We start from the raw sequence: 21899 nt of genomic DNA, 5'->3' as shown, positions 1-21899 counted from the left end.
TATCACTTTCAGTAGATGAATACTAAGCAGCTTAATATTACTGAAGCATTACCGAACAGTAGAGGCCACCTTCCAAAGATAAATGATAGTATTTGTCAAGGTTTATACATCAATTCGAAGGGAAAGCCAGGAGCAAATTATCTTTTATGAGCTCCCGTCCTAGGAAACTTTTTTACCTTGATTCAAAGACAAAGGGGCTTGTTCCAAAGTGTTGGGATTCGATATGGCTCATAATGCCTGCTGATTTTCAAACCCTATCATCAGTAAAGGAGCTGGAAAGTACCACATATTTGTATATCCTTGCTGACACAATTTAATGGGGACACACAATGTACCAGCCACTGGCTGGACACATTATTTCTATAGACGTCCTGTATAATCTTTATGACCCACATTCCAAATTACGTCTTTTAACATAACTGAATATGTTTGCTAATGATACTAGTTATCATTTGTTAAGACTCTTTTACTTTGTATAAGAGGCTGTTGAAGTCAGCGAGACACGGTACCGATGTTCATAACGCATTTACATTTAGAAATCATTTTTACAGAAGACAAAAGTGATTTTTTTATTAGGACAAAAAACGCTCTATTTTAATACAAGATCACTACTGATGAGAACATATACTAAGGAACTTCAACAAATCAGTCTGAAAAGGAAACAGTACAAATGACAGAAGATGTTGACCTACCTTATCCCGGAGGCACCTACGACCACGCCAGCTGGAAATAAACACACAACCCCTGTCACCCCACACACAAGTATGTACAGGTTACATTGGCAAACATCTAGAAAACACACTGGAAGATAAGGATGAACACACCCACATATGTATACCATGTGCATGATTTTCCTTCATTTTACTCGGCTAAAACAAATTCTTGATCTAAAACTATTTCATGCCTAACGCTATACATAGGAAATATCACAAAGCAAATGTTTGCATTTTCCTGGGAGTTGGTCCTTGAAAGTAGAAGATGTATTTTGAATTCCCTTAGGGTAAAATCCACATACAAACGGAAGTTGTTACAAAGTGCTTGCCGTTTACGCATAACAGTACCAAAGCGCTTCATTCGGCACCCTTTATGATACAGAAGAATATTAGTGATGAATTGGTGATCAGTGCTTCCAAACATTTCCAATACTGCTACATGAGAGAACTAAAGGGTACAATATATTTAGATTTATAAGGAAATGCTTTCTTCCCACAGATAATGTGCTCCCTGACTAACAAAAAGCCCCTGCAGGGACACTGCCTTCTAGTCAAATACTGCCACCTTCCAAGGTCCTGCCACACAAGGTCCCTTTTACTGGACCCTGCAATTCTCGCCGCTCTTGGACTCTGGGACGGCTTCCGGGCTGGGGGCAGGCCGGCCTCGCTTGGCCCTCAGGCCCTCCCTGGGGCTGTCAGCTGAACTCTCAGGAAGGTTACTGGCCGAGAGAGATCTCCTGGTGGGTTCTCGAAAGGTGGCGCCGGAATCCACTGGGCTTTGCTGAGCAACCTTGACCTGTAACAAACAAAGCATCTTTGTTAGAGGTTTAAATCATATTCATATTCCTACAACATGAAAAATTAAAGTGCTATGTCACCACATTTCAAGTTAAGTCTTCTGTAGGTGTTATACATGGCTTCAGTATTTCCTCTTCACTGGGAAGAGGCCCCACTTAACAGAAACAAGGAGGATATTGGACATCAACTCGGTTAAGTCACCTTGCGAGTTTTCCTTGACACCTCAGATGGCCAAAGGCTCACTCCCAAAGCTAGTATTCTCAGAGCAGAAGGTAAGCTTTTTAAGAGCCAAGCCTATGTCCTCTTTACCACTGTACCCCTAGGACCCAGAATATGCTTGACCACCTGTCAAACATTCAATATATGCCTAAGTGATGACCCAAATCAGCTTTTATTTACCCCAATTGAGCCCCTGTTATCATTCAAGTGACTGTGATCCCAGTAAGTAAGACTACCTTCATAGGGAGGAAGCTTTATTTACAATATGTATGTGTGATGTGTGTGTTCAATTTGAGAGACAGAGAGAGCGCACACATGTGAACTGGGGAGGGGCTGAGGGAGAGAGGACCTTAAACAGTTTCCACACTCAGTGCCCGATGTGAGGCTTGATCCCATGAGCGTGAGAGCGTGACCTGAGCCGAAATCAAGAGTCAGACACTCAACCTACTAAGCCACCCAGGCGCCCCTATTTACAACATTTAAAAGCCCTCAAATGTGTTCCTCATATATCATTTTAACATTCTCCTTACATTTTTGTTTTGTGTCCATATTGAATTTGGATTATAGTAGAATAAATAATAGAGTCCAGAAAGAGTAGATCCCCTTTCTGATGTCCTGCCTTTTAAGAGAAAGAGGGATCTCAGGAAATGTGAGACTTTTAAGAAGCAGACAAGAGGCAGAGTAGCTGATAGTCAAGATTTCCTGAGGTTTATACAGTTGTGACGAAAGATACAGGGTCAGAAAAGAGAAAGAGGAGCAGGATGGACGAAGCATAGAAAAGCTTCATTTAACCAAAGTTAAAGGCAGGAGTGGAGGCTCCAAGGAGAGAAAAGATTTTTTTTTTTTAATTTTTTTTAATGTTTTACTTATTTCTAGGAGAGAGAGAGACAGCATGAGCAGGGGAGGGTCAGAGAGAGAGGGAGTGACAGACTCTGAAACAGGCTCCAGGCTCTGAGCTGGCAGTCAGCACAGAGCCTGACGCGGGTGAACCCACGAACCGCGAGATCATGACCTAAGCAAAAGTCAGACGCTTAACCGACCAAGCCACCCAGGCGCCCCAAAGGAGAGAGATCTTTACACAGAAAAGAGGAAGTGCACTCTTCACAAGGGCAACTCATGTTTGGTATCCACAGGAAGAGGCTACTGACAGACAGCGATGGACTCCATGAGTTCCTTCTGAAGAGTAAGAGAGTGGAAATTATTTCCCCATTTATATTCTTTCCATAGGAAGTATGTGGTCTTAAAAGGCAGCTAAGTACTTTTCATTACAGAAAACATAGTAAATCTGGCCAACAGATCAAATCCCTGGAAAGCTTGCCTCTAACTCAGATTAAATGCAGGACACGTAAAAAAGAGTAGCCTCTAAGGAGCAGGAGTTAGTGGAAAATTACCATCCATGGAAAGTTGAAGGAAAAAAAACAGAGTTTTACTGATACTTTTTTTTTTTTTAATAGAAAGTGATACAAAAGACAGGCATTTCCCTTGAACCCATCGGATGCAGAAAAGTCAGCTCTTCAGATTCACTGTTTAAAACAAAAAGAGACAGAGAGGGATCCCTCACACTGGGAAAAGAATATTTGAGTTAGTGAAACTTTTTTTTATGTTTATTTATTTTTGACAGAGAGAGGGAGAGTGGAGTGGGGCCAGAGAGAGAAGGAGACACAGGATCCGAAGCAGGCTCCAGGCTCTGAGCTGTCAGCACAGAGCCCGATACAGGGCTCGAACCCACAAACTGTGAGATCATGACCTGAACCGAAGTCGTATGCTTAACTGACGGAGCCACCCAGGTGCCCAGTAAAACTCTTTTTACTCCCAATTAAATAGCCCAAGTCCACCCTTTGGGTTCTTCCTCTAGACTCAATTTCTCTGATGCTGAACTGAGGAAAGTATAGTCTATGATCAGTTTAAACTGTGAAGTTGATCCTCACGTTGGTGAGTTGGCCTCAGACTTGTCTATATAAGTAGATGAGGTCTAACTCACCAAGTATTTAAACTATTAAGTGCACCCCAGCGCTGACTATCTTACAAACTATGTCAGCAGCCACAGAGGACAGAGGGCGAGGACACGGACGCGGAGGGCTCAGTGAAAATGAACCTCATTCACAGGAAGAAAGGCAAGGCCCCACTATACTGCTGACCGACGCTGTGGTGATGGCATCACCAACATCCTCCACCATTGAGGGGTGGTCCTCTGGCACTGACCACCAACCCCAGGTTCAGCTCAAGTCTACAATCACGACTGGCTTATCCCCAGCAAGCAAGGAGCTCCTGGGCTTATTCAACCCAGAGACATATCAGAGAATGATCGTCACCTACTTTGCACTAAACCTGACAGATGTCCCTAACGGTCCTGACAGATGTCACTAAAGGTCCTGCTGAATGACCTAGGGAATTGTCTGTCTCAGACCTCAGCCAGCCACTTCAGGCAAGGGCTCATAATCCCTAGTTTCTAAGCAACTGCTTTAAGAAAAGATACCTTGGCTCTATTCATTCAAACTGAATGATGAAATACCCTTAACAGATGAGGCAAGCATTTTCACAAGGCAACTGAGAAAATGCTGAATTAAATTAAAAATCCATAGGCTGGGTTTTGAAGAGTTTGCATCTAACCATGAAGTCTCCTATAACCGCCTCTCAAGAGGACCCACTCCCATTCATTTGCACAAGTGCACAGAATTGCTTAGCGATTCATAACCGCCGGCGCCTACTGCAGCCTGTAGCCCATGCATTGAACACGACTCTGCAGGAAACCATGGTTACTGCTCTGTACCCAGCAGGCTCAACAGCAGCGTGGAAAGCAGGCCCCCTAGTGTGCAAAGCTCTTGTTCCTAGATAAAAAGCCTGAACACCACATGTAAACTGCTTTGCTGTCAATTCCTCATAAAAGAAGAAAAAAAAATGACCCATGTGGCGATTTCATGAGACGATTTCCTAACATGCGTCTAAACATCTATTATTGTAATCACTTCAGGACAACATAACAGCTCCAGTCATTCAATAAACAATCTGGTCAATGTCAGACACTGTATTAGACTTGAGGACGCAGGTAAGCCATAATCCCAGTGAGGAACCTCCTACTGCAACTCAGATAGGGACATATGTAGCAAGTACTTACGATCAAGTGAGCCACAGTAAAACAGTGAAAGTACAGGGCAGTACGTATGTGTCAAGATTTTCTGTTTTAAGAGGGGCGCCTTGATGGGTCAGTCGGTTAAATGTCCAACTTCGGCTCAGGTCATGATCTCACGGTTCGTGGGTTTGAGCCACACGTCCGACCTCTGTGGTGACGGCTCAGAGCCTGGGGGCTGCTTTGGATTCTGAGTCTCCCTTCCTCTCCACCCCTCCCCTGCTCACGCTCTGTCTCTCTCTCAAAACTAAATAAACAAAAAAAAGAGAGAGAAAGAGAGAGAGTTTCTGGTTTATGAGAGCCAAACAAATAAATACTTCATTTGATCGCCAAAGGTGCTAGAGAAGCAGGAATGGATATTGGCAAGTATGGAGGAGTGAGGAGGGGCTCCCAGACTAAGGAAATGGCACAGCCCACCCAGAGCCCAAACCTGTACTGCAGGTCAGGACTTGTCAAGTGCTCGAAAGCTCTGGTCAAGCTCATGGGCACAGGGTACTTTATGGAAAAGAAGCTGTTCTTATGGTCACTGGAATGTCAAGACCTACTCCAGTACCCTCTTCAGTGTTCTGTTGTTCCCAGCATTCAAAAGGTAGATCCCAAAGTGAATGTGTGAGAAAAAGAAAGAAAGAGAGAAGGGCCAGGGGGGCTGGGTGGTGGGGGAGGATTTGCACAAAATGGTCAATATTTCTAATACAGGTAATGGATGGGCCCATTTTGATGAGTAAAAGAAAATCCCAGACCTTTCTTCACCTTGGAATTGATAAAATTTTATTAGTATGTAAGTTATGAAAAAACTGAATACCAGGTATTCATTCCTTAAGGCTTCCAGCTCTTAAACATCAATGTAACATTTACAAATATGTTCTTGTTTTGATGCAACTAATCACCAATGTCTTTGTATTCTGGTACCTAAAATCCTAATGAGGAGTAAGCCTCGTCACGTAAAGAATTACTACATGACACAAATAGGGGTTCCTATACTTTCAAAGTTTTGTTGACAGGGTCAAGGTAATCACACTGCATAGTTACTTGTACTCCAACAAGCAAGCGATCAAACAAAAGCCCCAAACTTTTAGAATTCTTAGAGCTATTCTAGCAACTTCCAACAATGTCCCTGTGACCGCATTTTTGAGTTGCACTGGGGAAAAGAGCAAGACTGTGGAGGTGAGAGACAGTAAGTGTTAACCCTGGGCAGGTTAGATCTTTGTGAACCTTACTTTCTTTCTTCTCTCATACGACTTACCATGAGTGCTATAAAATGCATACACTTTGCATACATAAGTGCTAGTATGCCTTACAGAATAATGGAACAAAGTTCTGCAAAGTGAATATTCTTGATGCTTTAAATAATATTTACTGGGCTATTTGCCAGGTGCATAGAGGTCACTAAGATCGTCACCCTACCCTCAACAATCAAAATAGACAAATGTGTCAACAGAGCCCCTTTCTTTAGGTGTCTACTGAAATATTTCCGTTTTGTAAAGTAAAGGAGTAATCAAGAAAGAAAAAAAAAAGAATTGGCAGCTGGGGGGTGGGGGGCAATGGGTTGGAGGGAAAAAGTGTGAAACAAGTATGATCCACGTCTGTGGTCAAAAGAAAGACTACCTTTTCCATTCCTTTAATGTACAGCTTGAACCTTGCTTATGAATCCTTTGCGTTCTCATCTCCAGTTTCTCATTATTTACCACCTTCTGTCAAACTGTAAGAGGCCTGTCGGATCAAGGTTGGAACTGCAGTTGCAGGATAACGTGATGTTTGTCCCCTGGTCCGCTCACTACTGTCCTCAGGACTGGCTTACTTCTTGTGTGTGGAGAAGGCCAGACTTTAAAGAGCTCCTGAGTCAGCAGGGCACAGGGTCAGACCCTTGCGCGGAAAGCACTGTAACTGCCTGGGTGCGGAAGGCTGGGGACGTGTTCTCGGAGGTTTACCTTTTGTGATCTGCTGCCACCAGCTGTTGGTTTGGAGGGCTCAGGATGATTTTCTTTGTTGAGGCTCAGAGGGGACGGTGCTAACTTCTGGGCAGCAAGGCGGGGGCTGGTCCGAGTTGGCATGGTGGTTCTCCGAAGGACAAATGGGCTCGTCTTCCCTGTTGGGATATCGGCGAACCCTACGGGCAAAAAATGGGGACTGTCAACATTGCTAGGTCCAATTCTGTCTATAAGGGGAACGACATGCACCAGGTGAAGTTTTAACAAATGTAAGAGTAACTCCAAAAACACATTCTGCTGGCCACAGTGACCACTGGATTAACTTCGCGGCTGCCCTGGGCGCCCTCAAATCAATTAAGTAACAGGCAGGGGTTCTCTTCCCAGACACAGGAAAACACAATGGAAAAAGAAGGGAAAATAACATTAAAAATTTATTTCCTGCTTCCTGTTCTGCTTCTAACGTGGAGTCTTAGCTCACATTCCTCTAAGATCTTTCTTTTTCTTTTTTTTTTTTAAATGTTTACTTATTTTTGAGACAGAGGCAGTGCGTGAGTGGCGGAGGGGCAGAGAGAGAAGGAGACACAGAATCTGAAACAGGCCTTAGGCTCTGAGCTGTCAGCACAGAGCCCGATGCGGGGCTTGAACCCACCAACTGTGAGATCATGACCTGAGCCAAAGTTGGACGCTTAACCAACTGAGCCACCCAAGCGCCCCATAAGATCTGAGAGACACACCAGCAAGCCTTCCCGTAACATTTGGACTGGAGACAAAAAGGGGGGTAAAATGGAAAGGAAGGAAGGGAAAAAAGAAAAAGGCCAGCTCTTGCTTAAAACAAGAGAAGGTAAAATGGTAAGAGCCACCGGTGCACCAGTGCCCACTGTCACGCAGGGACCGGGTGGGAGGAGACAGTCGACCAGGTAGAGGAGTGATTTCACCGTCTGCTCACAGATGGGGGGTATTCCCCATAGTGGGAATGGACGTGACTGGAGGAACTCAGTCCCAATGGGCTTGGCACACTCCCTGCGTTAATGGCTAACTAAAGCAACATTTGTTTTTATTTTTAACCCTTTCACTACAAATAAAAAGCAGCAATGAGAAAGATAGAACTATTTGGGGGTCAGATTTCCTGACAGCCAGAGTTACTCAGAACGGGGTTCCTCAAATCATCTAGGGCAAAGAATTATTGTTGATATTTTTTGAGGGAAAGGGGTGGGGAGTAATTTCCAACGTACTGCGGAATGATACCTTTATATAACCAAGTAAGGATGAGCCAACAGAGAACTCATGATGTGCCTGCATGCGGCAACAATGTCCAATTGCTCTGAAAATTTCTAACCTCCTACTACTGATTTCTGAACACTACTTTTTGTGTGTCTGTGTATCATGGACCATTAACACTTGGTTCCTGGCTGGCCCCAGTCCCTGGCCCACCCTTCGAGGATCACCGGGTTTAAATAAAAAGACCCAAGTGCTAAGTAGCTCTGGTCAAGGGGCATATCCCCCAGCTCACCTCCAACTTGGATGAGACGTGGACTCACAGAGGAAAAAAAAAAAAAGCCTGAAGAGTGCCCTTGATCTGGGGAATTTTCAGCCCAGAAATATTAAATTGCGAACAGGTTTTGAATAGTCATTCCTCACATCTATTAGCACATTGTGTGCTGCAGGAGTAAACAAAACAAAACATACCTTAGCAATTTACAGGTGGACTGTTGCTTCTGAAGGCCAATCGGTACTGTCATGCAATGAGCTAAGACATAAATGCCTCTGTCTTTTCGTATGTGGGTTTTTATTTGGAATTTCAAAAGAACACAAATAATGTTGCTTTTAAATGATGCATACCTTTCTTTACAACTTCTGGAAGTCCCTCTGGCTCAAACTCAGCATCTCTGGCATCTTCTGAGGGGTGAAGAGAACTTTTGCCTGCTTTTCTGCTCTTTTTAGAAAACGTCTCGGGGGTAGAAGGTGCTGTGCCCCCACCATCTTCCTGAATCCCAGTGGACCTTTGCCTTTTGCCTGAAGCTTTGTTTTGGCTGGATGATAACTTCTTTTCGGTAGCAGAAGGGGCTGGAGAGGATTCTGGAACAGCTGCATTTAGCAAAGGAGAACCCTGGAGGTTAAGTTTAGACCGTGAACTCAGACGAGCAACTTGTGTCTCCAACATCTCTTTGGCTTTCTCCAACTTCTCGTGGCTGATGAGCAGGGAACAATACTTGTCCAAGTATTCATCGGCTTCCTTGTTTTTCTCCTCAAGAGTTTCTTTCAATTCTTTTATCTCAGCCATTAATTCCTTGACATTAGAATCCACAGCAGCACCTGTCAAAAATAAAGTGACACACTGCACGTCACGTGATGCTTCTCTCATTAACACTGGGCATCATAAAGCAGATGACCTTAGACTTGTCCTTTGATTTTCTTTTAGAGAAGGTGAGGGAAGCGTATCTATAGATGTTCTCACAGTTCAAACAACGCTTGTTGGGAGGGATCCTATCAATGTACATCATCTAGTAGATTATAGGACATTCATTAGGCTAGCTTAAATAAAACCCATCAAAACCTCAAACTTGTATTCCAGCCAACCCATCAAACTTCCTTGTAGTTTGTACGAGATAAGAGGAGTCAATCCAGAGCATCCCTAATATTCACCCGCCTGTTCTTTCCATCATAAGAGAATGAACAATAAAAATTGGTAAAGAATATGAAGTCTGTTGTACTGGCTTTGGGAACCAGAGGCGGATCAGTAACAAGGCACGTTCAAAACAGCCTTTTTTTTTTTTTTTAAAAAAAAGCAATGGAGGCTCTGATGGACAAGTGCTTGGCAGGTGCTTCAAAGGTGGGAATCTTGGTTAACTTGTAGCTGCCACGGTTAGCATTGAACCTATTGGAAAAACTCTCTGGATCCACAATATACTCCAAGTACTCTTCTCAGCAGCGAAGGACACTGACCCTCCCTGTGAAGCTATGGTCCAAAAGGGCCCCTCGCCTCATACTATGCTCGCCATCATCTTTCTGCACCGTCAGAGTATTCTGCTCTGAAGCCATGAGTGGAGAAAAGTGCTAAGTACAGTCGCCATTTTTTTTATTTTACCTCCACACCCAAACATAAAGCCCCTTAAGCCTTCCACTCAGTGACCCACAAGGATGGGCCAAGGTCAACCAGAACCAGCTGTTGATGAATCACCAATGCCAGCTCAGAAGGCCAAGCTGCCTATGACGTAGTAACTACATAAAAGGACATGCACATGAAAAAACTCTTCTTGCAACAGCTCATTAGCAAAAAGTGCTGCCAGTCTTTTGTGTTTTATAGAACAGAAAATGCAGTAATTCTATTTCAATATGCAGACTTTGTTCTGAATCCTATTAACCCTGTGACCCCAAGCTGAGCACAAAATTCAAAAACTGGAAAATGGGAACCGCTGAAAACAAGCACACGGTACAGGACGGAGCACTGAAAACACGTGTCTGCCGACACCACACATGTGTAGGACTTCACGAGTGGAAGAGTCTGGGCTCATGGACGTGCTCAGTTAACGCCTACCTGTTTTCTGTTTCTCTTGTGTGCCTTCAAGGTGACACAGCTCTTTCTGCAACATCTCCTTTTCCTCTTCCAGCTGTTTACAGGATTTGATCAACAATTTTATTTTCCCCTGAGCACGTTCGTTTTCCTTCTTCAACTGATTTGCATATTTTACACTCTCCTCCTATAGAACAAAACCTTGAATTTAAAACTTTGCATTTCTTCTTATGAGCTTATGGGAAAATAATCATGAGATATAATTAAGAATCCTATATTATAAATTTAAGAATTATGATGTTCAAAATAAAACATCTGAAGATGCATAAAAGAATTCATCTTCCCTACTCGGTTTCCTAGGTATTCCCAGTAGACACTGTGGTTTTGTCACTTTCTGAGTATCAGCAAGCAGAAATTTTGGTTCCTAAGATGTTGCTCAATGAAGGAGCCCACGACTGGGTTTGTCCAATCCCAGAGAATCACACCCGGGGGTTTAGGGTGGGAGATACATGGACATACTCTTGGTGGGTCAAAAATTCTCAAGGATAGAATTGTGTTTCCACCTGTAGTCTGTGCTGTGGACAATTTTAATACCCCAAGGTGCATTTGTTTTGGTGACACCAAGTGAAAGCCGAAGAATATTACGGCTCACAATACAAATTTAAATTCTACACGTGCTTGAACAGAAAGTGAATGGTAGGAGAATGATGACATGACACCCTTCTCACAAGCATATAGTTCACGGTTCCCTCACCACATCTGCAAATTCCAAAAAAACAAGCTCTGACAATGATTCAGAGGAAAAATTTGACCTGAACAGATACGAAGGTACTTATATATAGTCTTTCTTTATCCCACCTTGTGAGAATAGTCATACATTTTGTTGCAGAAATATGAATCTGATTATGAAGTATTATCCCAGACCCTGCTTGGATAGTCCGTAACATGCACTGTATTATGTAATACCTAAAAAATGCAAGACTTTTACAACAAGCTAGCTTTAAGAGTTTCCAATAAGAGATCATGAACATACAAAGGCAGACCAAATTATTAAAAAAAAAAAAAAAAAAGAACTTGAGCATCCATTTCATGTTGCATGTAGATTTTATTCTTGGTATATTATTTCATCTCAAAATAATGTATTAGCGGTGTTGCAGTAAATCTTCACTTCCAGAATTTTCTATTTCTGATTCCAACTATCACTGGATTACACACCCATTTAATTCCATTTCAGTAGTGCTCATTAACTGGCACCTCATTAAAATTAAATGCATCTGAATAGGCTCAACAAGGAGCCATTTTGTACATGGTGTGTATATACAGACATTCTCCACAGTAGAACTGTCAAAGATTAGACAGGCTTTAGAAAGCACACCTGAAACTAATACCTCACCATATACCAATTTTACCTCCATTTTTTTAAAAGGAAGAAAGTGAGTAAATAAAAAGTAAACCTGAAGCTCTTCTATTATTAAATATGTCTCATTTTGTAGTAGCAGAGTGTTTTTGACCGTTAATATTATTGTGACTTTTATTAGGTTGTATTTTATCAGTATTTCCTTCACCTTGAGAATTAAGAGGGCCAAGCTTAACTTTACACCTACTTTTCTGTTCGACTGTATTCAATATACGATGTCACAATTTTTACAATTGAAACCACTTTTGAGTAAAGACCTTTGCAGATATTTATCTTCCACGTTCATTATTACACATCCTGAATTGTATTCATCTTATGAACAATATCTATAGGAATCAAACAGCCGCACTTTCCAAGTAGGATTACTGTAGCACCACCTATAATTGAACAACCTGGTACTACTGGGTTGCCTTGGTTTTTTTCTAAAGGAACCTTGCCTGGAGAGTAAGAGGAGAAAGGACTCACACGTGTGTGTGACCAAGTGCTGGGGCACACCTTGATCTCCCCACGAGCCACAAGAAAAGTGGTTTGGTGACGGCAGTGAACTTGGAGACCAGTCAAGCAAGACTTTGGAATTACCCACCAGAATACTATCTACAGCTGGAGAGGCCTGCCCAGATCTGCTATCACCTCAAACTTCATATCTATCTCGGGAAAGTCCTTACCATACTCTAGTTTGAGATGATTCACTGAGCGATGCATAAAGTGTATCTGAGCTGTGAGACCGCAGACCAGCCACTGAGTTTTAAAAATAACTCAGCAGGGAGACTGGTTTGCTCAGTCGATTAAGCATCCAACTCTTGAGTTTAGCTTAGGTTTTCACAGTTCGTGGGTTCAGGCCCTGCATCAGGCTCTGCGCTGACAGCATGCAGCCTACTTGGGATTCTCTCTCTTCCTCTTTCTGTCTCTCCCCCACTTGCACTTTCTCTCTCTCAAAGTAAGGNTGTGGGTTCAGGCCCTGCATCAGGCTCTGCGCTGACAGCATGCAGCCTACTTGGGATTCTCTCTCTTCCTCTTTCTCTGTCTCTCCCCCACTTGCACTTTCTCTCTCTCAAAGTAAGTAAAGTTTAGAAAAAAAATAAAAATAACTCAGTAGAAAAATGATGCTTTTATTTTTGACTACAAAAAAAATGCTCGTAACAATTAAGAGGAAAGCATTAGTTCCATGCGATGAAAACAACCATTATCCTCATGAAGGTAATGAAAAATGAACATACCTTGGTTTTCTTCAATTCTTCTAACAGCTGAGTTGTAGCTTTCAAAGAATTATTGAGTTCTTCTTTACTGGACTTCAAGAGTTCCATCTCTGCCTTCTGCGAGCATAGACTTTCTTCGTTAGAAGTCAGCTTCTCTTGGTAGGTCTGGATTTCCATTTCGTACTAGGGCAGAAAACGTCACCTTAGCCAGGAGGCTCAGCTTAAAAAAATTATAAGGAAAACAAACAAAAAAGAAAATTGCTGTCCCCAGGGCCGTTTCAAATAGTCCTCGGGATTCTCCTATTGTTCTATTCCAAGATAGAAACAGATTTTAAAAACTCAGGTTGTAAAATAAGACCCAGATAGTATCTGGAGAAGACAGTGGAGGTAATATGATGGGGACCCTTCATAAAACTGTACTGTGTAATAAGCGCATCACGGACCTTCTTGCAAAACATGCCTCATGACTATGGTCAACGGTCAACGCACCACCCCCAGCACCTCCAGGAACCAAAAGCCATGTTTTTACCTGTCTGTTTGTATCCAGAAGCAAAGCCTGGTGTTTCTTTTCAGCTTCCTGAAGCCGGAGCTGATACTCAGCTATTTCTTCTCTCGTTTTCTCTTCTTTTTCCATCTGGTCCTTATGTGCGCAATCCAAATTCTTCTTCAATTCACTATTTTCTAGCATGAGCTCTGTCAATTGACCCTAATGAGAAAAGTAATAAAATCATGCGAAAATAATTAGGAACCTGGAGATAGAGCTTTAGGAAATATTGAGTACTAAAATGAAAAAGAGAAAAAAGAAAAAAGAATTTACAGATCAGACAAAATCTTTATAGAATAGCAGTACAACCCTATTTAAAGTGACACACTCACTTTAAACTGTGAATTTACCTGCAACGGCAATTTCTTCTGCTCCAGCCCGACCACCCACAGGGTCACATCCACAGGGAGCACAGAATCCCTGAGAACCCAACTTTAGCTCAACCACCCTGGACGGTACCCTCCCAGGCTTCCAAGATCACTTTCTTAAGTGCTTCCGCTGCAGTAAGCCGTTGACCTTGTGACCAGAACCCTGCCATTCCCACCTTGACACACGAGCTACCTCACCCCCAGACTTATGTGCTCCTCCTTGACCTGCTTCAATTCCATGTTCTCTCACGGTGAGAATTTCCTTCCAGGTGCCCTCCCCTCTTTTGCCCCTCTGTCCCTTCACTGTGTGACACACGCAAAACTCCAGCACTGGCGGCACCTGGGTTCTCCGTCCCTGATCCCAAACGACTGTGTGCACACGTGATTCTACATATGCTGCATCCACTTCATCTCCATTTACGCCTCAATCCCTCCAGCCTGGGCTCGTCCCACCTCTTCCTCAAATCGCTCTTCATGGCCTTGTCAACCTCCATGTTGCAAATCCAAGGAGCACGCTCCACCCCACGTGATGCTCTGAGACAGCCTCCACTCCTCGCTGGCAGGACAGACACGCCCCTGGCCTCAACAAGTCCTCCTTTTCTCTGCGGGCTCCTCCTCCTCTCACCTCGTGAGCCCAGGTCTCTGGGCTCAGCCCCAAACTGTCTTCTCTTCTCCAACTTTATTTTCTACAATTCCCATAATTTGTCAGCACTACCTATATTCTGAACTGGTCAAATTACTGTATCCACCCTAAACCTTCCCTTCAAACTCCAGCCTTATGTATTTGGATTTTATTAAAATTGTTGACACTTACCTTCCTTCCTCTCTAGTCTTTTTTCATAGCATTTTCTATTTCACAATGGCCTCCTTTCAATTTCTAAAAAATACAAAGCTTTTTCTAACCTCAGAGTGTGGCTACACCGCTCACTAGACCTTAGACGTTTCCTTCCTCTGTGCGGTTCCTCTCACGGCTGACTCCTCGTTGTGCAGGTAACGTTCTCTGACCTCCCTACCTAAATTAGGTTGATCTCTACACCTCCCACTTCTCAACTGTTCTGCAGGAAAGAGTCTTGTGTGATTCCTTTATAGCACTTGACAGATTACCATTGCCTTACATATCCCCTATCTAACGATTTATTGTGTATCTGGACTGTAAGCTCTGTGAGTACAGGAACCACAGCCATTATGGTTCAACATTCAACCCCCTGACTTTAGGAGCACTTATTAATTACAGAAGGCAGAAAGTCACTACAAATGGACACATTCATAGGTATGGACTTGAGGCCACACACCTAGCTTTTCCTTTTAGTAGAGCCTATAAACTAGGTTCAAATAACAATATAGTGGGGATCCTCCCAAGCTGCTTCAGTACCAAAGGAAATTCCAGCAGGTGCAGCACTCAAATAGCATTCGTACAGACTCCTTCCACGCAGCATTGCCAGAAAGTTCCATGAGTCAACGACTGAGATTAAATGCCAAACTTTTTCAATTTAGAAAAGGTTTAGATTAACAACTGTACTTTAGATTAAATACCGTATTTTAAGTACAAATTTCCCCAACTCCTCACACGGGCTGTTAAAAACATCCTTTCAACCCCTTCTGATTGTTCAGGGTCATAATCATAACATTGTTCTGTTCCCCTTTTCTAAGTACTACCTGGGGATGAAATATACGAGTGTTCACCGTTTAACTAGGTTTGGCAGACAGGTGTCACGGCATCTGCCAGCTCTGCGTGCACGGAGGCTGCGACCTGGGGCTCAGTGTTGAGATTCAGGAGAAACGGAGGGCACTGAATCAGCAATGTCTGCCATGGAAACAGCCATGGGGAATGGCGACCCAGATGCTATAAATCTGCCACATTAACCCTCCCCTAAAATAACATCCCAAGACTGCTCCAGCTTTACATTTCACTTTGACTTTCTGTTACTTTTTAGTTCTCAGCAAGATTGGTGCATCTGTCTCTAGCAACATTCTGGCTCCTAATCCGAGGCAGGCTGGAAAAGCAGATAAACCTGCTGAAAGCTGCATGAAATCTATTTCTGATGTGAATTAACGTAGTTACAAGGGTCGCCTTTTATAAGAAAATATTTGGGCTCTGTGACGGGAATTTCATGTGTTCCGGGGCCTCTCAGGGCTCCTTCTGGGCCCCGCCAAGGGCTGGAGGGTGAAGATGACGGACTGTGAGACTGATCAGGACATGAATGCCGGCTTACTTTTTTCCAAAACCTAAAAGAGCTTAGTATGTTGCAGGTCTTAGGAAAACAAATGAGGAAGAGTATGCACAATGAATGATCAGAGCATTGTGAGCGTGTCACAGAGAAACTTACCTGGCTGCTCTTTATTTCTTCCGACATTATAGTTAATTCTTGAGTCAGCCTATTTTTCTCCGCGATAAATTCTTCTTTCAACTCTGCTGTTTTCTGGGCCATCTCGTTCATTTCCCTCTGCAGCTCAGTTTCCTTCACAGTCATTGTGTTTACCTGAAATTTCATCTTTCATTAGGATCTGCTTTGGGTTGTTGGTTTGGCTCAAATTAATCACTCTGATACAGCACATCATAACATTCCCTTTTACCTTCAATAACAAAATGGAACCTGGCTAATCCTCTCTCTACTAATCCACTCAACTACCTTCCTTAAAACCCACTGGCAAGCTTACCTTTTCTTCTCAGCCAAGATTTAATAAAAAGACAGCAATAAGGAGAGCAATGACAAGGAAAGATAATATTACTAAGTTTCACAATCCTTCATGAGGGTATTAATTTGTATTAAACGTCAACATTAGGGACCATTGTATGAGGTAGTGTCTTATATTTTTATCAGTCCTGGGATCTGCACTAATCCTCCGATGCCACACTAATCTTCAAGAAACATGCCTATGATTAGCTAAAATGAGTTAAATCCCTGTCGTTTGCACTTGCCCCTCAGTGTTGAAACAGCCTGGCAGAATTTGCCAAATTATCTCTATCATAACTGCTATCTCTTGAAAGCTGTATCAAAACTTGAAATTTCAGAAGAATCTTACAGAGTCACGATTGATTCCATTTTTTGGACACTCCTTTTTACCTTTAATATTTGTCCAATAAAAACTGAATTTGAAGCAACCACTTTCCTAGATCAGTAAGTGAGCCTAGAGGGCAAAACCTTAATTTTTCATTAATAATTGAGCCCCCTGGTAGCAGATTTCCCCTTTAGCCATCAGCTAACAAAACAGCAGATTGCACAAAGATAAGATATAAGAGAGGCTGAAAGCATAAATCCCCCAGACATACCCTGGGAGGCATGTGGGTTCTGTTCATTACAATTATATCAGTACCTTTCTTTTTTTTTAAACTTGTTTTTAATGTTTGTTTATTCTTGAGAGAGAGACAGAGCATGAGTGGGGGAGGGGCAGTGCGAGAGAGGGACACAGAATCTGAAGCAGGCTCCAGGCTCTGAGCTGTCAGCGCAGAGCCCGATGCGGGGCTCAAGCTCAGGAGCTGCGAGATAATGATGCTTAACGACTGAGCCACCCAGGCGCCCCTCTATCAGGACCTTTATTATTATTTTNACAGAGCCTGACGTTGGCTCGAACCCTCGAACCATGAGATCATGACCTGAGCCAAAGTCAGATGCTTAATCGACTGAGCCACCCAGGAGCCCCTATCAGGACCCTTAATAATACTTTCTCGTAAAGGCAAAAAGGCAGGGCAGGGGCCTAACTAGTATTAGTTATAGTCTCCTTGGCACTACCTCCCAGCCGGGTACTGGGAAGCTAGTCCTCTGATGTACCCTAAGAAAGAGAACTATAATCAGAAGCAGAACTATGCCTAACCCCAAGCTTCTCCCAAGTCCAGGTGCCACACAGAAAAGCTGGGCTAATCCCCAGACGTGTCCCATGTAACTGTGCGAAAGCCAAGAGTCACTACTGCTGGAGCCAATTCAGTGTCCCCAGAGTTCAAGGCCCTACAAACATAAAAACTCTTACAGAGTCAGATCCAATACTATAAACACTGTCCAGGAGGACAGACTGTCTACACAGCAGTCTCCCTCCCTCATGGGTATATATTCATATGTAGACAGATTAAGCCACTTACTTTTTCAACAAAGGACACGTTTTCCATTTTTGTCAGCTCGAGCTCTTTCTCCAGATCCCTGTAAGAATTCTGCAGTGTTTCTAGGGTGTCCTGCAAAGTGTCATTTTTGGATCGCAGCACCTGGACCCTCTGCTCCAAGTCCACCATCACATTTTCCAGGTCCCCTTTTTGCTTCTTCCAAAGTTGCTGTTCTCCTTCCGCCTGGGACAGTTTAGAGAGGAGCTGTTCTCGGTCCCCGATCTGATCTTTCAGGATGCTGATTTCTTCATCCTTCTTCTCCAGCTTCCGCTGGCCATCTTCTACCTGTTGAATGAGGCTGTTGGCAGAAGACTGCAAATTAATGTAATTGCTCTTGACCTCATCAAGGCCTTGTAGCAACTGAGCCTTCTCATGTTCAAGAGCATCTACCTGACGGCTCAGATTCTGTTCTTGGGCCTTCCAGGTGTCTTGGTCATGACACAAGGCTGCCACTTTCTCAGTTAGCTCCTTTAATTGTGTTTGAAGCATTTCCACCGCCATCTTAGAGTCTTCTCTCATCTGTACTTTTTCTTGCTCTTTTTCTTGCAGTAGATTTTCAAATGAAGAATTGAGTGTTTCTAATTCAGATACCCGTCCTTGCTCTTTCTGTAACTCTTTGGTCACGTTTTCTTTTTCTGACCTCAGATGGACCAGATCTGATTCCAAATCTCCCAGATTTTGGGCCATCTCCTCTATTTTGGCTTTTAGGGTCCCTACCTCTGCTTTGGAATTCTCAGCTTCCAGAACCACACGCTCCTGGTCTTTCCCTGATAGCTCTAGCTCTCTTTCCAGGCTCTCCACTCTACTCTTAAGCAAGTCGGTGTGATGCGCACTTTCCTTCAGTTTCCCTAAGACCTGGAGCTGCTCCTTTTCATTGGCTTCGAGGCGGACTTTCAGCTTTGCAACACTGTTTCTCAGCTGATGTATTTCCGGCACCGAGGAGTCCAGATTCTGTTCTTTGACCTTCTGGATTTCTCGGTCATCACACAAGACTGCAACTTCCTCGTTTAGCTCTTTCAGTTGTGTCTGGAGCATCTCCAGTGCAGCTTTGGATTCTTCTTTCAACTCTATTTTTTCTTTCTCCTTTTCTTCTAATAGACTTTTGCATGAAGAGAGTAACGTGTCTAATTCAGATACTTGACCCTCTTTTTCTTGTAGTTGTTTCATCAGATTTTCTTTTTCGAACCTCACTGTGGCAAGGTCTACTTCCAAATCTTTCAGGCTTTTGGTCATCAATTCCATTTGTGTCCTTAGGGTCTCCACCTCCATTTTGGAATTCTCGGCATCAAGAATCACCAGCTCTTGGTTTTCCTCAGACATCTGCAGTTCTCTCTCAAGGTTTTCGACTTTATCCTGAAGTGAATCAGTCTTACGTTCGCTCTCTCTCAGTTTCTCCAAGACGTGAAGTTGCTTCTTTTCATCAGCTTCGATGCGGACCCTCAGCTTCTCGATGCCTTTTCTAAGCTGGTGCACTTCCTCCTGCGTTGAGCTCAGCCTCACCGCAACCTCACCTTTCTCCATCAGTGCATTTTCCAAGGACTTGGCGACGGTCAGCTTTTCATGTTCCGATTCATTCAGTCTGGTCTGCAGGCTTTCAGATGCCCTTGCAAGTGATTCTTTCTCTTTATTCAGTTGTTCGATTTTGATTTCCAACTCACTTTTTGCCAAAGACAGGGCCTGTGAGTCCTTTTCCAAACTCTGCAGCTGCTCCTGGAGACAAGCGTTCTCTTCCAACAGCTCACTAACATTGGAAGGCAATGTCTGAAGGACTTGTGTTTGGTCCTTTACCTCAACTCCAGTCTCGTCAATAGGCTGTAGACATTCATCTGGATGAGTCTCGAGTGCTTGTATTTTCTGCTTCATCCTTTCAGACAATAGATCCAGTTCTTTATTTTCTTTTGACAAAGTATCTAATTCTCCATGAAGCTGGTTTCTCTCACTGGTGACCACAGAAATTTCTTCTTCAAGACGGGCTATCACTTTCAGCTTATTTTCATTATCTTGTTCTAAATATAGCTTCTCTGTCTGAACTGTCTCTAAGGCAGCTTCCACAGAGAGGGCATGTTGCTCGATGCTACCTTTCTCAGATTTGATCCTCTTTAGCTCATTTTCCACATCAAGAAATCGCTCTCTCCAGCTGTTGTTCACCTTAGCTACATGATCTTCAATAACTTCATGTGACAATTTATCTGCGCCTACTTCTAAATTAGAACTGAGGCCTTCCAAACTCTCTGTTCTCTGGTGTAACTCCTGGTTGTCACAAGGAAAGGATTCCAGTCTGGCACTGAAATTTGATTTCTCTTTCTTAAGTTCCTCAACTATTTTTTCTAATTCTGCACATGCTTCCATCTTGGTGGTTAGCTGTGCTTCTTGTAAATCGAGTTTTGAGTCTAACTCTTTTATTTCATTTAGCAAACTTTCGACTTTTTTGTCACGTTCCTCTATGACATGAAGTAACCTCAAATTCTCATCTGATGTCTCTTTAACCTGCAGCTGGAGATTCTGAATGGTGACCTGATTCTCCAGAAAATCGATAGGTACTAGAGCATTAGGGTCAGAAAGTGACAATTGAGAAATGTGTTCTGAACAGCCTGGGGTTTTGTCTTCTACTGGGGTCTTGTAATTGGTTTCTGGAGACTGTTCTCTAGACCATTCTGTGAATCCGGCTGCACCTGCCTCAGCTATTTTCTCCATCTCTAGATTGAGGTCCTGCCGAACACCCTTCTCACAAATCTGATGAATGTCATGCTTCGGTGTGCTCTCTTTAGTTTCCAAAGTATATTCTTCTGACTCTTTTATGTCACAGCTACTGTTTCCACCCCGGAGAGCCTGTAGCTGTAATATACAGAGAGAATTCATTTTATCTTTCAGAAGGAATAAAAATAGAATAAGTAAGCTTCATTATTACTTAAAGAAACTGGCCTCTGGCCTCTGCAACACACAGCTCTTCAAATGGCATTATTTCCCATCCCATTCTCCTCTCTCCATCCAAATAGCCAATGCAATTTAACAAACATTCAGTGGGTGTTCTCCCCAGGCAAGGCACTGGGTAAGGTATTTAGCATAAAGATAAGCCCTTTGGATCAGTTATTTGATCTAAATTGCCACACATTTAAATTTCATAATTTGTTTCTTGCTAGAAATATTCTTGGTAGCCTAAATATAAAATTTAGTTTTGTGATTATCAACAGGCTAACAAATCCCTCAGAAAATGTTCAGCTTCCATCTTCAGTATTTACGATGTATGATATTCTTCACTGAGAGGTTTCATGACCAGCTCCCCAGCCCAAGGACTTAATCACAGAGCCAGCACTTACTATCTATATTCTTGGATGAATCCCATGTCTGGACTTCACCTTCTTCTCATCTGTAAAATGGGGATCTGCTGCTGTGACCACTATGATTGCTACCACACCACCTGGCCTCCCCACCTTACTGAGGGACTCAGGTGAGACTCGTCAACTGTAGGCCATTACTAGGCTAGCTGGTAGACTAGAAAGGACGAAGATATGACTAAACAATTTCATATTCCGTTAAGAAAGAGATGGCTCTTTAAAAGACTGAAAACAAATTATAGATTTGCATTAAATTGTTAAGAAAATTATTCAGTAATATGTCATAAACTCCTGCATTGAGTTTTATGGCTTTAACTCTGTATCATTAAAATAGTTTGAAAAGGATGAGAAAATATAAAACTCCTACCACATTGTCATCCATTAGCTCTAATTTAAAACTTAAGTGTGGTTTAGGGGCGCCCGGGTGGCTTAGTCAGTTAAGCGTCTGACTTTCGCTCAGGTCATGATCTCGCGGTTTGTGGCTTCGAGCCCCGCGTCGGGCTCTGTGCTGACTGCCAGCTCAGAGCCTGGAGCCTGTTTCAGTCTGTGACTCCCTCTCTCTCTGACCCTCCCCTGCTCACGCTGTCTCTCTCTCTCTCACTCTTAGAAATAAATAAAACATTAAAAAAAAATTAAAAAAAAATAAATAA

General features: G+C 43.0%; 1 protein-coding gene across 2 annotated transcripts in view; it reads right to left on the bottom strand.

Moving 5' to 3' along the window:
• Positions 1-527: 527 nt before the first annotated feature.
• The window catches only part of CENPF (centromere protein F), a 57575-nt gene continuing 36203 nt past the window's right edge, over positions 528-21899 (bottom strand). For both annotated transcript variants that reach the window (XM_077763211.1, XM_077763212.1), the window contains exons 13-20: positions 17897-20749; positions 16149-16301; positions 13439-13615; positions 12931-13092; positions 10321-10483; positions 8625-9098; positions 6786-6964; positions 528-1509 (exon numbers count right to left, since the gene is read on the bottom strand). In XM_077763211.1, the coding sequence (XP_077619337.1) occupies positions 1309-1509; positions 6786-6964; positions 8625-9098; positions 10321-10483; positions 12931-13092; positions 13439-13615; positions 16149-16301; positions 17897-20749 (4362 nt within the window). In that variant the 3' untranslated portion in view covers positions 528-1308. The remainder of the gene's footprint in view (positions 1510-6785; positions 6965-8624; positions 9099-10320; positions 10484-12930; positions 13093-13438; positions 13616-16148; positions 16302-17896; positions 20750-21899) is intronic.

The sequence above is a fragment of the Crocuta crocuta genome, unplaced genomic scaffold (assembly GCF_008692635.1).
Source record: "Crocuta crocuta isolate KB4526 unplaced genomic scaffold, BGI_CrCroc_1.0 scaffold3, whole genome shotgun sequence".
Classification (NCBI taxonomy): Eukaryota; Metazoa; Chordata; class Mammalia; order Carnivora; family Hyaenidae; genus Crocuta; species Crocuta crocuta.
This window is presented reverse-complemented; position numbering and strand designations above follow the sequence as displayed.